Source organism: Miniopterus natalensis, chromosome 1, assembly GCF_054644295.1.
Source record: "Miniopterus natalensis isolate mMinNat1 chromosome 1, mMinNat1.hap1, whole genome shotgun sequence".
NCBI lineage: Eukaryota > Metazoa > Chordata > Mammalia > Chiroptera > Miniopteridae > Miniopterus > Miniopterus natalensis.
In genome coordinates this window covers 52,279,790-52,294,972 of record NC_142081.1, presented here as the reverse complement: position 1 = coordinate 52,294,972, position 15,183 = coordinate 52,279,790, and the positions used below count along the sequence as shown (strand labels likewise).

The 15,183-nt window shown below is 38.0% G+C and overlaps 1 protein-coding gene across 1 annotated transcript in view; it reads right to left on the bottom strand.

The window, feature by feature from the left end:
* The window catches only part of TRPM7 (transient receptor potential cation channel subfamily M member 7), a 97,391-nt gene extending 82,880 nt beyond the window's left edge, over nucleotides 1–14,511 (bottom strand). The window contains exon 1 of the mRNA XM_016210152.2: nucleotides 14,411–14,511. Coding sequence (XP_016065638.1) covers nucleotides 14,411–14,422 — 12 coding nt within the window. The 5' untranslated portion in view covers nucleotides 14,423–14,511. The remainder of the gene's footprint in view (nucleotides 1–14,410) is intronic.
* Nucleotides 14,512–15,183: the final 672 nt, after the last annotated feature.

Below are 15,183 nucleotides of genomic sequence, written 5' to 3'. Positions count from 1 at the left end.
AACAAAAGATAACTTTAATTAGCATATACAGTGAGTTTTCCAGGCATTGTTCTAAATGTTTTACATGCATCAATTTATTCTATATTCACAGAAATCCTATGAGCTGGGCACTATTAGTATCCCCACATTACAGAGGCAGAGATTTGATATGCAAATTAGGGAATTGCCCAATATCACACAGCTAATAGTTTACCTTGGCTCCAAAGCTTCTACTGCCATTTAAAAAAAAATTTAGATATGCATTTCAAAATCACTTCATATGCTTTAATAAGTCACCATTCTTACATCTTTTTTGGAATCTGTAAGTAGAAATATATTACTTTCAAAAGAGAAATTCCTATGTGATCACTCTATAAAAATTTTCTGGCCCGGCTGGTGTGGCTCAGCAGTTGAGCATCAACCTATGATCCAGGAGATCACGGGTCAGGGCACGTGCCCGGGTTGCAGGCTCAATCTCCAGCAGGGGGTGTGCAGGAGGCAACCGATCAATGATTCTCTTATCATTGATGTTGCTATCTCTCTTTCCCTCTCTCTGAAATCAATAAAGATATATTTTTAAAAAAAAATTCTGAACACTGAAAAACACAAAAAGAACAGAAGGGTTAACTACATTTTGTAAAAGATATTGTAAATTATTAACTACTGCTAACCAGTATTAGCTTTTCTCCTTTTCTTCTATTCTGCTCCTCCTCAATAGCTTGCCTGAAGCTACCCTATAGTTAATCAAATCAGGTGAAGATAGAGATGGAAGAATTAGATCAACAGATTTCAAAATGACTACTCTATAGCAGTTAAGTCTAAATGCTGGCTTGAAAAACTGTGGATATTTATTAATTGAAATACTCATAAAAATGAATCACAGGTATATGTGATTCACTTTTCAAAGCTTATGCTTTCCTACTAAATGCAAATAAAAATATTTTCTTTGACATTTTTATTTGAGGGTTATATATGGAAGAAAACTAAATCTCAAGTAGCATTTAACATAAATGATCAGAGCAAGAAAACTAAATCCCAAGTAGCATTTAACATAAATGATAAAGCTCTCTTTAGGACAATTAATCTGGCAGGGAGACAAGTAAAAGTAAACTAGAGTCACCACACTCTTTTGGGGAGGGGCAACGGGAGCATGTTCTAGTGAAGAAATGAATACATGATTTGGGATGGTGAACACACAATACAGTATACAGATGATGTGTTGTAGAATTTTGCACCTGAAACCCATATGATTTTGTTAACCAGTGTCACCCCAATAAACTCAATAGAAAGGAAAAAAAATAAAAATTTTTAAAAAGGAATGAATTCAACAGATAATTTCCAAATTCTTTAGCTTACCACAATGCCTTATAAAAAATAAATACTACACATTGATTATTAATATCATCCTGGTTTCTCATCTTTCCTTCAAATTCACCTATACAATTATTTCCAATAACATGCAACTTATAGGGACCCAAATGAACACCTTTCCCCTTCAACTGATACTTCCTTTAATATCTCCACTTCTTAAGAAAAGTATGGTTATACTCTAAAAGGGGAATCAGTAAATTTTTTCTATAAAGGGCCACATGGTAAATACTTTAGCGTTTCTGGACCACATACTGTCCCTGTACATATTCTTTGTTCTGTGAAATAACCATTTTTAGCTCAAGGCCTTGGCCATATTTTGCCCAAATGGCATAGTCTGCCAACTCATACTCTAAATCCCGTAAAAGCATGAGTCTTTCCTATTACCAACGAGTCAATTCAATCCAACAAGCATTTGCCAAGCCCCTCAGATTCTTCCCCTACACTGTTTCTTGAGCACTAATGTCCCTTCTACCCAGTTCTACAATCCCAGAAAACCCTTGTATTAAGAGCTGCTTTTCAATGAGGGGAGAGGGGAAGGGTGTGGCTAAAAATTTTTGGGTGTACATTAACAGTTATTTTTCCTGCCAGACTTTCAATAGAAAAAGCATTTAAATAAGCCTCATGGATGTAACCATAAAACCTAAACACCACTGAGCAAAAAAATCTAGTGTTTAGATACATACATCTAGCTTTTTTTCCAGAAGTAAGTCTTTTCCAATCACCAACCTAAGACACTTTAGTCACTTTTAGTACTCATTTTTGTCAGTATTTTATGATAAAATATAAAACACGGATGTTGTTAGATTTCAGAACCTGGAACAAATCTTGCTCACAAGCTATTCATTTTATCATTCTTGTTATAAAAAGCTAGTATTATCTTTTTACAACCTTGAAACTTCCACAGTAATTGAAAAATCCATCCAAAACCTTAGCAAAAAAGTCACTTTGCTAAAGTCATTTAAATCACGTCACTCCAATGCTCACAAATTTTAACTAAATATTGTGCCGACAGGGACATACAAGGACATTAGCATGTTTCAAGATTATCTCCTATAGCTTCCCCTAATCCTTAATTATTCACTAATTTTGTTTATTCCAAAGGCTTACAGCCTCTCATTCTGTTGTGTAACTGCCAAATATAAATATGTTTTCCCCACACACAGCATTCTTATTATTTACAGTCTTCATTTCTTACATTAGGTATTGGCTTCAGGTACCCAATAGTCACATACCCCAGCTGAGAGTTGTAAGTCCTTCACAATGATAGGTTTCTACAATTTCTGATTTCCTGTGTTTGTGCTCTGCCATCAATTACCCAATCAAATGTGCCCTGTATGATAAATACACATATAAATTCCTAACTTTATACTTCTCCTTTTGCTAGGCTGCATTACTGAATTTTACCAAGAGATGGCACACTACAAACACAAATCTGAAAATTTCTAAACTTAAAAGTTCTAGGTAAAAGTAAAAACTAACTACAATCACAGAATGTTAGCACAAGAAGGAAACTTAAAGATCAGCTAGTCAACTTCAGTGGTTAAAGAGATGCTGGAGTCAGATTAACCTGAGTTAGAATTCTAGCTCTGTTGTTTAGTACCTACGCAACCTTAAGCAAATTTCTGTTGTTTACCTGTAAACTAGAATAATAGTACCTATCTACAAATGTTGATCTGAAGATTAAACAAAATGATCCATACAAGGTGTTTTAGCACAACACATGGCAGCACATAGTCAAATCTCATCAATGCCTTGCCTGGCCGCTATGGCTCAGCTGGTTCAGCGTCATTCCACGTGCCAGGAGGTTGCTGGTTGACTCCAGAGGTAAGGGCACATACCTGGGTTATGGGTTTGATCCCCAGTAAGGGATGTGCAGGAGGCAGCCAATCGATGTTTCTCTCTCATCAGTGTTTCTATCTCTCTCCCTTCTCCCTTTTCTTTCCTCTCTCTCTAAAAATCAATAAAAATATTTTTTAAAAATATTTTTTAATAATCTCAACAATGTCTAAAAATTCCATAAATTATCAATTCTTCCTATCTGTCTACCAGGAATAGGCACGCATAGATTGAAAATAAACCTCCTAACCACATCCTACTCTCCAAACAAATCAATACCAGCACGCCCTTACTGCCTAGATACTGATGGAAAAAACGGGGGAGGGGAGGATTAAGAAGTGCTTAAAAAGTCTACTTCAAAGTAACATGTGGAAATGAATATATTTTTACAACTAAATACACTCTATGATTCTATATAATATTAGAAGGGAGCGTCCATTTATGAAGGTTCTATGGGACTAACCTTCCCACCAACAACCACTATAAGCTCTGAACAAAATAAAATTTTAAAAATGACTACTTAGCAGCACTGAGAGCAACAAAAGCAGACAGTAATTGGATGGAGTCTATACTTGGAAAAAAGGAAACGCATAAAGTGACTCCCGTTTTTCCGCATGAAGACAGGTCCAACTCCACATCTACTGAGCAGCTAAAACTCCAATAGAAATTCCAGTCTCACTGGCTTGAAGAACCAGAATACCAAGTTCAAGGTGACAACAGCAGCTGCAAAGTGGTGGAGAAAATCCTGCAAAAAAGAGGGTCACAGAAAGAGAGCCCTAAATGCTGCATTTTAAGTCTGCTCAAATCTCTAGCTGACCCATGAAGTACAAATATATGGGACAGACTCCAAGCAGCCCAATTAAGAATAAAACAACTGAGCAGATATTTTTGCTGCCCTCTGAAGGAGAGGGAGTTTGGAATTTGAGTACAGTCAAGCTAATCAACTACTATCTTATTCTGTTCGGACTGCCATAACAAACACCGTAAGACTGGGTGGCATAAACAACCAAAATTCATTTTCTCAGAGTTCTAGAGATCCAAGATCAAGGTGCCAGCGCAGTCAGTTGGTGCCTGGTGAGAGTACTCTCTCTGGGTTGCAGACAGTTGTCCTTTCACTTGTGTCCTCACATGGTGGAGAAAGAGCAAGTTCTCCAGTGTCTTTTCTTATAAGGGTCATACCCTCATGACCCTCATCTAACCATAATTACCTTCCAAAGGCCCCATCTCCAAATACCATTGCATTGGGGGTTAATTCTGGGGGGATAACACTTAATTTGGGGGGAATGGCACAAACATTCAGTCCACAGCAACTACTTAAAAAAACAAACCAATAGTCTTCAGAGGGCTATACCAGAACCCAGAGTCTCTAAAAGGTAACATTCACAACATCTACAGTATAATCCAAAGTTACCAGATATAAGAACAGGAAAATGTGACCCATACTCAAAAGAAAGGGCAGTCAAATGAAAAAGGAGTTTGCCTACTAATAAAATACATACGCTTAAAAAAATTAAACACTACAGACCTGTAAATTTCAAGTTATGTGATAAATCTGTACATAGGTCAACGTGCCTGCCAACAATGGCACAGACAATGACAAAGAAAACTTAAGGTTAGCCCAAAGCAAAATTTTGAAATATGCTGCCACTGTCTAACTTCCTCTACCAGAGTCCAGTTCATCTGACTATCTGGCACTCTTACAAGCCCTTATTCTAGAGTTCTGCTCTTACTCTTAATTGGCTGCCAACTACTTAACTAATTAACTAATAACTTGATATTATTAATAATCCAGATATGAACACTCTGAGAGGGTTTTAAAGACACTGTTGAAAAGCCTCTGTGGAATGACAAATGGTGAACTTTTGTATATTAAAAAATTAAATGGAATCAAATTCAGACCCTTGACTCTGTTTGTAAAGAGAATCCTACTACATCCAATCTTATTTTCTGTTGGTTCTGCTTTCCACTGATTGCATGGAGGTTTAACAGCCCAATATGGCCTCAGATTTGTGGGATAGAAAATAGGATAAAGAGTAGAGTGATCAATTGCCATCATACCATACCACGGAGTCCAAGATATTAAATAACTGAAGACTAGGCACATTTAGTCTAAAAAATGGCCAACTTCAATATAGCTCAAACAGTAGTTTTTTCCCTCAGGTATTCTAGAGAAAGTCTTACCTAGAATAATTCATTTTAACATAAAGATTTATCAGTAAAATAAAAAGGGATCAAAACTCATCTTTTTAGAATAAAAAATCATGTTGGAAAAAAACACACAAACATTTTAAGTTTCTTATGCCAAGTCAAAAAATTTATACCTAGACACTAAGATTAATAAAAAGTCAAAATAAATGTATTGAAACAGGAGAACACAAACAGAACAAAGAAATAAATTGCTTAGAAACACAAACATGCATTTAAAGAAACTTGGTGTATGATGGAGAGAGCAATACCAATCAGGAGAAAACATAAACCATTATACTATATGTATTTGAACTATCACACTAAATCCAAAAATATATACTGGATGGATTAAAGTCAAAATGTGAAAAGCAAAACTCTAAACATTCTACCAAAAAAAACGAAAACAAACAAGCAAATAAAAAGTAACTTTATGAACTTAGGATAAGAAAAAGCACATGCTATAAAGAAAATACTGATAAATTATTACATAAAATTAATAACCAATGTAACAGCATAAAAGTTAGTAAATAGCCTACCATTAATAAAGTGAAAAATTCAAAGCTACAGGCTGGAGAAGACATTTGCAGCTCATAAAAGCAAAAAATTCGTATCCAGGATACATAAAAAACTTCTACAAGTAAATAAACAAAAAAAGATAATCTAATATAAAATTGAGCAAAGGTCATACATAGGCATTCACCAGAAAGAAGGTAACCACAGCCAAAAAACTGTAACCTGAAATTACACTCAACATTATTATTACTTTAATCCTCAGCCGAGGATATGTTTTATGAATTTTTAGAGAGAGGAAGGGAGAGAGAAACATCAATCAGTTGGTTGCCTCCCGTACGTGACTGGACTGGGGATCAAACCCGCAACCTAGATTATGTGCCCTGACCGGGAATTGAACCCACAACTTTCTGTGTACAGGACAAAGCAGCAACCAACTGACCTACCCGACCAGGGCAACACTCAGTATTACTGGTGACCAGGGACATGCAAATTAAAACAATGAGTCTGGCAAAAAAATAACCTAACCAACTAAGTGTTGGCAAAGAAGTCTTAAAAATGGGAGCTTTTATACTTCTATAGGGAATGTAAACTGCACTACTTTGGTCAACAATTGGGCAATATCTATAAAGTTGAAAATATACCTACCCTATGACCCAGCAATTCTACTTCTGGATCTAAACATCCTAGAAAAATTCTCACATTTGTATATAAGTTGGCACATACAACAATGTTGCATCATTATCTATAAAAAACTGGAAACAGTCTAAATGCCCAAGAACAGTAAAATGGACAATGTATATATAACATATTCATACAATGGAATAATATACAGCCATCAAAAGGGAAAATCTAGACCTTACATGTATTAACATGTGTAACTCTCCAAAACCTAAAGTTGATTAAAAAGAAGGAAAAAAAAGGTCCATAAAAAGATATACATAATTCCATATATACAAAACTTAGAAATACCAAAAAAACACCATTTAGTATATATATGGTAGGGCAAAAGTAGGTTTACAGTTATGAGTACAAGAAACACGAAGTTTATTCTTGTATTATTATTTATTATTGTATTATTTTCCATACGTACAACTATAAACTTACTTTTGCCCCACCATGTATACTCTGTGACAATACTAAAAGCATGCAAAGAAATAGTAAAGACTAAAGTGGTTATCATTAGTGGAAAGTAGAATGGGATTTTGATGGGGTACATGGGAGGCCTCAATTTTTATCTGTAATTTTTTATTTCTTAAGCTGGGTAGAGAAGGTACATGTGTGTCTGCTACATTATAATCTATCAACTTTTATATATCTGAAGTCCATAACAAAAAGAACCATTACTAAAGAACTCCAATTATATACATTTTTTTAAAAATACTATGTACTGGCAGTCAAACAGTACAATTTAAATTCTTCACTTTTATTTCTGTCTTTGTTAAAATATTTTCCCCAAAGCAACAGAATCTATTGAATTAAGTGAATCCATCATATATATCTAATTCAATACAATGCTGTTTTGAGTCAATTAATATCTAATACAACCACTGATGTTTTCAGATGATGCCACAAACATTTCTGAAAAATAAGTCTAAAGAAAATATTATTAGGACATTGCCTACTACAAAACTTGAGCATTCCTATTGTGAGTAAACCCTATCAACCTATTCTCTACCCCTGAGTAGTGTGATGATCAGCCTTGTCAATACACTCACGTTAGGCTTCCATGGTTTTTATTAGTGAGTTCTACCCATTGCAGAAATCTATTTAGCTTAATTAATGAGTTTTCCAATCTACTAAAGATCTACTCAGACTAATAAGTCTCTGCACTCTCTCAAAGACAATGTATACAACTGATTTGTGAATAACCTAACCTAAGGTTATTACATAAACATTTGGCGAGGAAAAAAATTCTTCTAGGTTTTATAGCATTTGAAGATACAATAAATTTTTTAAAAATGTAACACACCCGTCTGACATGGCTCAGTGGTTGTCAACCCATGAACCAGGAGATCACGGTTCGATTACTGGTCAGGGCACATGCCCAGGTTGTGTGCTCAATTCCCAGTAGGGGGCATGCAGGAGGCAGTTGATCAATGACTCTTTCTCATCGATGTTTCTATCTCTCCCTTTCCCTTCCTCTCTCTGAAATCAATAAAAAACTTTTTTTTTTTAAAAAAGGTAACATATTTTTCAATGACCTTAACATTTTTACTTAATATAGGACCTGTCATCTGAAATCTCACAAATATACATACATATACATGGCCCCGAATGCCAAGACCCTTCTCCGGGTTTCTATAATTTGGCAAGTCAACACCTTCACTACCACATATTAGCCTTATGACCTTTGGTGAGTGACTTTTCTTCTCTGTTCCTTATGTAAATAATGAGGGGAAAACAGTGAATGGCTTCATAGAGTTTTCTTGAGAGAATAATATATGCAACCGATACATGTAAAGAATTTAGAGCAATGGCCACAACTAAATGCTAATACATGTTACCTAATATTATGAAAATTTGTCTAAAGCCTACTAGACTCTTTTCTTTGTCAAGAGTACCTTCTAGGTATTGGGTATGGTAAATTATACTCAAGACAAAGAAGACCATTGATTCACATACTAAAGAGTAATTTATAGCCCTATATTTCTAGTCTAGTTAATGCCTCTCCAGTCTCCTCCTTATAGTAATAGTCTGTTTCTCAAGATAACTTTCCTTCTATCATTTCCAATGTATTATCAAATTGCCAGAACAAAACAGGTAAGTAACCCTACTAAATTTCACTTTGCACATATTTTTCAATGAACTCTGGGCTCAAGGTTGTTCTATTCCTGATAACGGCGTAGCTCAAAAGCTTTTTTTCTTTCCATGGGGAGCTGGGTTTCCAAAGGTTGAAGTTTCCAGAACTCTGACAGCTGGACAGTTCAGGTGTTACATTATTAACATGTTTTCGTGATGCAAGTAAGGACAAATAGTGTTTCACAGACTTTAATCCTAGTATTGCTCCTCAGGTTAAGTAGAGGAAAAATTATCAGCTGCCTTTTACAGAGAGTTTAACAGCGATGCTCATAAAAGTGTGACTTGGAAAAGATGCTTAGGTGAAGAGCCAAGTCTACCAACTTCAAAGAACTGCTTACCTCCATACACCTAAATTTCTTCAACAAGGCTCTAAAACACCTAAATGGTCAGGAAACTAAACACCATTCCTCAAAAAGATCCAGAGCAATTCTCTATATCCAAGATGAACTGACCCAAGGGTCAACAAAATATCTAAAAGTACTAACTTAATTCAAGTTAAAACCAGTCATTTTTTATAAAGATAAACTAGAAGATGTCGAATTCTCCAAGTCAAACATTTCACTCATATTCAAACTAATCTAATAACTGCAACAGTGACACACATAAGTTATTTTATATCAATTCACAGAAATGACTCAGTTCAAATCCCCACAGACAGCCATAAGATGCTCATATCCTAAACTAATCTTAACCTCTCTGAATTTTGCCTCCAGGTACCGAACTTAAAACAGGCATTTAAGGAGCAGTCACTCAAAAAAAAAAAAATTATAACAGGGCCTGGACAGTGTGGCTCAGCTGGAGCGTCATCCATACACCAAAAAGTAGCAGGTTTGAATCCCAGTCAGGGCACATGCTCAGGTTGTGGGTTCAATCCTCGGTCAGGGTGAATGCAGGAGGCAGCCAATCCATGTTTCTCTTTCTCCCTCTCTCTCTCTCCCCTTTCCTCTCAAAATTCAATTTAAAAACTTATAATAGATATAATAACATCAATAATCACCAATGGTTACTACTAAAACTATTATGTGAATGTCTGACAGGGAACTTTACAACTGAACGATCAGGTGGCCAACAATAGGAACCCAAGGGTCAACCTTAATATCAAAAAACAAAAACCACCAGACAACATGTGCTTCTAATGTGATGCAATCCAAAGTACATAGCACCACCTGTGAAGTATTCGGCCAAAATATCAAACTAGAATCTGACTGAGTCTTTAGATTAACCACTAGTTAACAGGTAATACAGAGGGGAAAAGAACATGTTACATGACACTACATGGATGCAGTCAACAAAATTCAAACTGGGAATTTCTACAGGGCAAATGACCGAGATTTTTTTTCATTAAATAAATGATAAATGACAACACACACAAAATTTTTATCAACAAATGCTGTGTAGAATTCTTTGGATCCTGACTCAACAAACTAGCTGGAAAAAAAATGAGACAATCAAAGAAATATGCTGAATATTTAATGGCATTAAAGAATTATTAATTTTTTTAGTTGTGCTAATACTACTGCGGATGTGTTAAGAGTCCTTATCTTTTTAGAGATACATGCAATGAAGTATTTATAGATGAAATATGCCTGGGATTTGCTTTTGAATTAAAGTTGATCCCCTTATCTGCAGTTTTGCTTTCACTTCAGATATTCATGGTCAAACATGGTCTGAAAATATTAAATTCCAAAAATAAACAATTCATAAGTTTTAAATTGCATGCCATTCTGAGTGGCATGCTGTACTCTCTCAATGTCCTGCTCCACCCCCCTGGGATGTGAATCATCCCTTTGTCTAGCATATCCATACTGTATATGCTACCTGCCCATTACTCACTTAGTAGCCCTCTCGGTTATCAGATTGGTTGGGGGGGAGGGAAGGGAAGGAGGAGGAGGAGAGTAAGGACCATATTGGCATAACTTTTATAACAACATATTGTTACAATGTTCTATTTCATTATTAATCTCTTGCTGTGCCTAATTTATAAATTAAACTTTATCATAGGATTATATATAGGAAAAAACAGGCATCCAGTGGGGGGTCTTGAAACATATTCCCTGAGGATAAGGGGGGCTACTATGTCCAGTTGATGGGGAAATGGGAGGGATAATAGAAGAAACAAAATTCACGTTTCCAACTGCTGAAACTGGTCATGGGTATATGGTGATTAATTTTACTATTTTATCTTTGTATGTTTGAAATCTCCCATATTAGAATGTTAGTGAGAAAGAGAGAGAGAATATCATAGCACTAGATCAAAAATATCTATAATTAGAACTCTCAAACAAATTTGCAAGTACTTACTTTAATAGATCTTCACGTAAAAATCAAAAACTAAAATGCACATCTTAAGTATTGCCTTGCCGTTTGCAAATATTAATGACTTTAACTATTACATGTTTTCATTTTCTTCCTGGTTCTTATTATTGACATTTACCAGCACACACAGGTATACACATTACACCCCAAAACAAGTTCTGAATATCCCAACTTCTAAACATCTCAATCAGTTCCTTCTTTTCTTCTACTATTCCTTTATTTTGAGCCCACAATATTTTGGTCAGTCTTGCTATGGCCTCCTATTTATGGGTCTCTCTTCAGTTTCACCAGTTCACCCTCTATATTGATTCAGCACACCAATTCACCCTCTATATTGATCCCCAACATCTCCAGAATAAAATCCAAACTCCTTTGCATGACATACTTGCTCTCAAAAATCGGGTCCTTGCCTATCTTTATAACACTCTCATCAGTACTCCATATCATTCCATACTCTACTCATTCCAAAATATGTACAGGCATATCTCATTTCATTTTATTTTGCTTTACTGCACTTTGCAAATACTGCTTTTGTTTGTTTTTACAAACTGAAGGTCAGACCCTTCACCAGCAAAAGACTAAGATGATGGTAAGCATTTTTTAGCAATAAAATACTTTTTAATTAAGGTATGTACACTTTTTTTAAAGATATAATGCTATTTCACACTTAATAGACTACAGTATAAACATAACTTTTATATGCACTGGAAAACCAAAAAATTTGTGTGACTTGCTTTACTGCGATACTAACTTTATTACAGTGGTCTGGAACTGAACCCAAAATATCTCCAAGGTATGCCTGTACAGTACTTGTACAGTAGTTCCCAGAATAAACTAAGGATGCTCTTCTCTTCTAAAGCTCAATTCCCTTAGACTAAAACCACCAATTTAATGCCCCTTTCTAACTCTAGGTTAATTCCAATTCCTATTGACTCTAGGAGGCTCACCTCCACTATCAGCAGCTTTGCAAATCTACTGACTTCCCTCACCCTATACTTTTACAGAATCTATGCAATAGTATCACACTATTCTTGTTCTTTGCATATTGATATTGCCCGCGCTTCAAGACTATTAAGTATCACAGTGCCTGCAACACAGTAGATATACTGTTTTACTAAGTAATGTATGCATCTTCCATTGATGATAAGATCTTTTATAAAAGACTAGAACGTAAACTGTGTGAAAGTGGAAAACTTGTCTAACACATCTTTGCTACTCCAGAGCCTATCACAGTGCTTGGAATATATTAAAAACTAAGTAAGTGATTGCCAAATGAGTAACACAAATATTTCCAGCAGGCATAGTAGGTAATTTTGTATAAAACTTGATTCTGCTCTAGTTTTAAACTTGTGTTTCTTAGTATTTGTTTTGTATTGTTTTTTGGCCAGTTGACTGATTAGTTTTAAAGCTTTTTAAAATGGAGAAAATGTTTGTATACTTTCTTTCAGTGTCGAAGAAGAATCTGATTGACAGAAGCAAATGCCTTAAGAGTTTACAATACGAATTATACAGTGTACATATGACATACTTTGGTGAACTTCTAGATCACGCTTTTCCCCCAAAAGTTGAGGAGGCTCAGCATTTTATCATTGGAGATCCTCAGTTTTCGGTTACCCTAAGGTTTCACTATAACTTAATTGTAATAAAGAAAATCACAACTCAGTAGCAGTAAGGACTTGAACAATGTAAAAAACAAAATCAGACTCTTAATTTCAAATTTTAAAGTGAGAATTTCTCCCTGTAGAAGCAACAAGATTGTTAATAGCATGTACAACTCAATACTGAGTTCTTACTATGTGCCAAGTACAGTGCACAATTTATGTACATAAACATATTGTTTGGGGGAGCACATCTATTTTTAAAAAGACTGGACATAAGTAAATAGAAATGCAGCAGAAACAGGAGAAACTCAGACCACACCTTAATTTTTGAAGGCTAGGTTTCAAAGTATGTAGATAGCACGACATTAAAAAGCTGACTGAATTTAAGAAGAGCACCAGAGCTGACACTAAGGAATTACAGACTTTCAGTAGAAAGTCACTAGAAATAAAGTCATGTAGTTGCTTTAAAAAACATTTAGGAAGCAATGGCTTTGAAGATGATGAATCATCTTCATTTCCATTTTCTAACCTATCTAAAAAATTTTTTCAAAATACTGAATCAGTATGCTCAAACGTAGGGAAATCTAGACACATCACCTAAGAGTCAGTATTAAATGACTCGCTTTTTTTTTTTTTTTTTTTTAACAAAAGGCACTGTGATTCAACTTTTTCCCCCAAAATAGATTCCCCTAAAATCCATTTAAGTAAGAAATTTAAACATTTAGAGGCGATAAAGGAACTTAAAATACCCTTCTTTTAAAAAACTGGGCGAAGGGTAAAATGACGTTTTTATTGACTTTACGTTACCAAAGAAAGTGGAAAATAGTGGAAGGTGCGCTATTTACTCAAAGCACGGCACTTGAATCGGCTTCTAAAGTAAAGCAACCCTGCCAGACTCCAGCAGATGGAGAGTTGTTTGCCTGAAGCCTATCAAGTTCAAGTGCTGACCAGAAATACCTGCCTCGCTCTTGAAGTCCCTGATCTAAATGACTTTCTTTAAAGGAATTCTTCGAATAGGATTCCCGATCTTAGCAAAAAAAAAAAAAGCTCTATCAAAAGCTGCAACACACCGCATTCCTCTCTCCACTCTGCACCTTCGGTTTCAAACACGACCAACCCTTCTCTAGGGCAACGGATGAGGTAGTTCTACACAAACGCAGACAACACATCGCCTCGGTACCCACAGGAGGACCCCCATAAAATCCTTAATTCTTGCTAAAGAAAATTCCGAGCCAGATCTACCATCAATATCGTCAAATCTCTCCCCTTTGGCTCCAGAAGCGAAAGGTACCTGTGGAGTACGCGCTGCGCAGCAAAGAAGGCACAGCTCCAACCTCGCGTCCTCTATCCCTTTTTTGTTCCCTCGCAGTCCTCCCGCCCCGGGCAGAACTTGAGCGGAGCACTTGGCTCCCTCATCTGCCATCAACCGGCGCCAGGAGGATCGCGCTTCCGGGAGATGCGGAGCTCCGAGGCTGAGCGCTGCGTCTGGCGCGCTGCAGCCGCTCGGCGCCGCCAGGTGCTCGCTGGCTCGCGCCTCTCGCGCCGCGCGGGGCCCTCGCTGGGTCCCTGCTCAGGGTTCCCGCGAGGAGCTGTCGCACCACATTTTGCTACCTGTTTCCTGCCCCTCACCCCCGAATGAACTGCACTCCCGTCCGGCCAGGGCAAGTCCGGAAGTCTTAAGGCAATTCGGGGGAATCCTTCGCTCCAGCAAGCGCGGCTCGGCAGACACTTGTCTGCCAAGTCCTACCCCTTCCCTGCCCACAACCTCCCGTGCCATTCCCCCGCCAGGGACTGCGTGGGGCCGGTACCATTCTCCTCATGGGGCGGACTCCGGAAGGGCAGCAACTCCACCTCCTCCTCCTCCGCGGCCTGTAGCCATCTATCGGGAAGCGTCTCCGGAGTCGGCAGCAGAGGCCGCCGGACAAGGACAGCCCAGGGAAATCCTCTCAGAACTAACTCAGCTGCGGCGCTAGCAGCAGAAGCCGAGTCTTTCATAATTGTGCGACCAACTCCTCCGGGTGACCCGCCACAGGGACGCGCCCGCGCCCGCCTCCGCCGGCGACGGGGCTGGAGACAGACCACGTGAGAGGCGCGTCGTGTGCGTCGCCGCCCGCCCGCCCGCCGGGTCACGTGAAGGGCGCGCGTTCCCTCCTTCCAGGCAGCCCTCCCGGCGCGCCGCGCGCAGGCGCTGGGCACGAGCGTCCGGAGCCCCGCCGCCCGGGTTTCCCGGGATGGGTGGGGTGTCCTCCCCAGATCGCCATCGGATTCCAGGGCAGGGCTTGCACAAACCTCTGTCTCTGCTCCGGGAATGAAGCGTGAAGCGGTAGTTGAGGGTTAAGGTTCCAGGCCTCTGGGGTGCAGTCTGGAGGTGCTTCGCGCGCTCCTCTGTGCTGACTGAGCCTGGCCTCTGGCTATGCTCTCAAGCCTCGTTTTCCCAGCCCTTTGTTCCTCAGCGGGGACAGAGGCCTTAAATAGTACTCTCCTCGTACAAAATGCAAAATCATCTTACCCCAAAACATGTGCTTCCTCTAATATCCCGTTTCTGCCGGCAAAAATTGCGCCGTCTCTAACTTTGGGCACC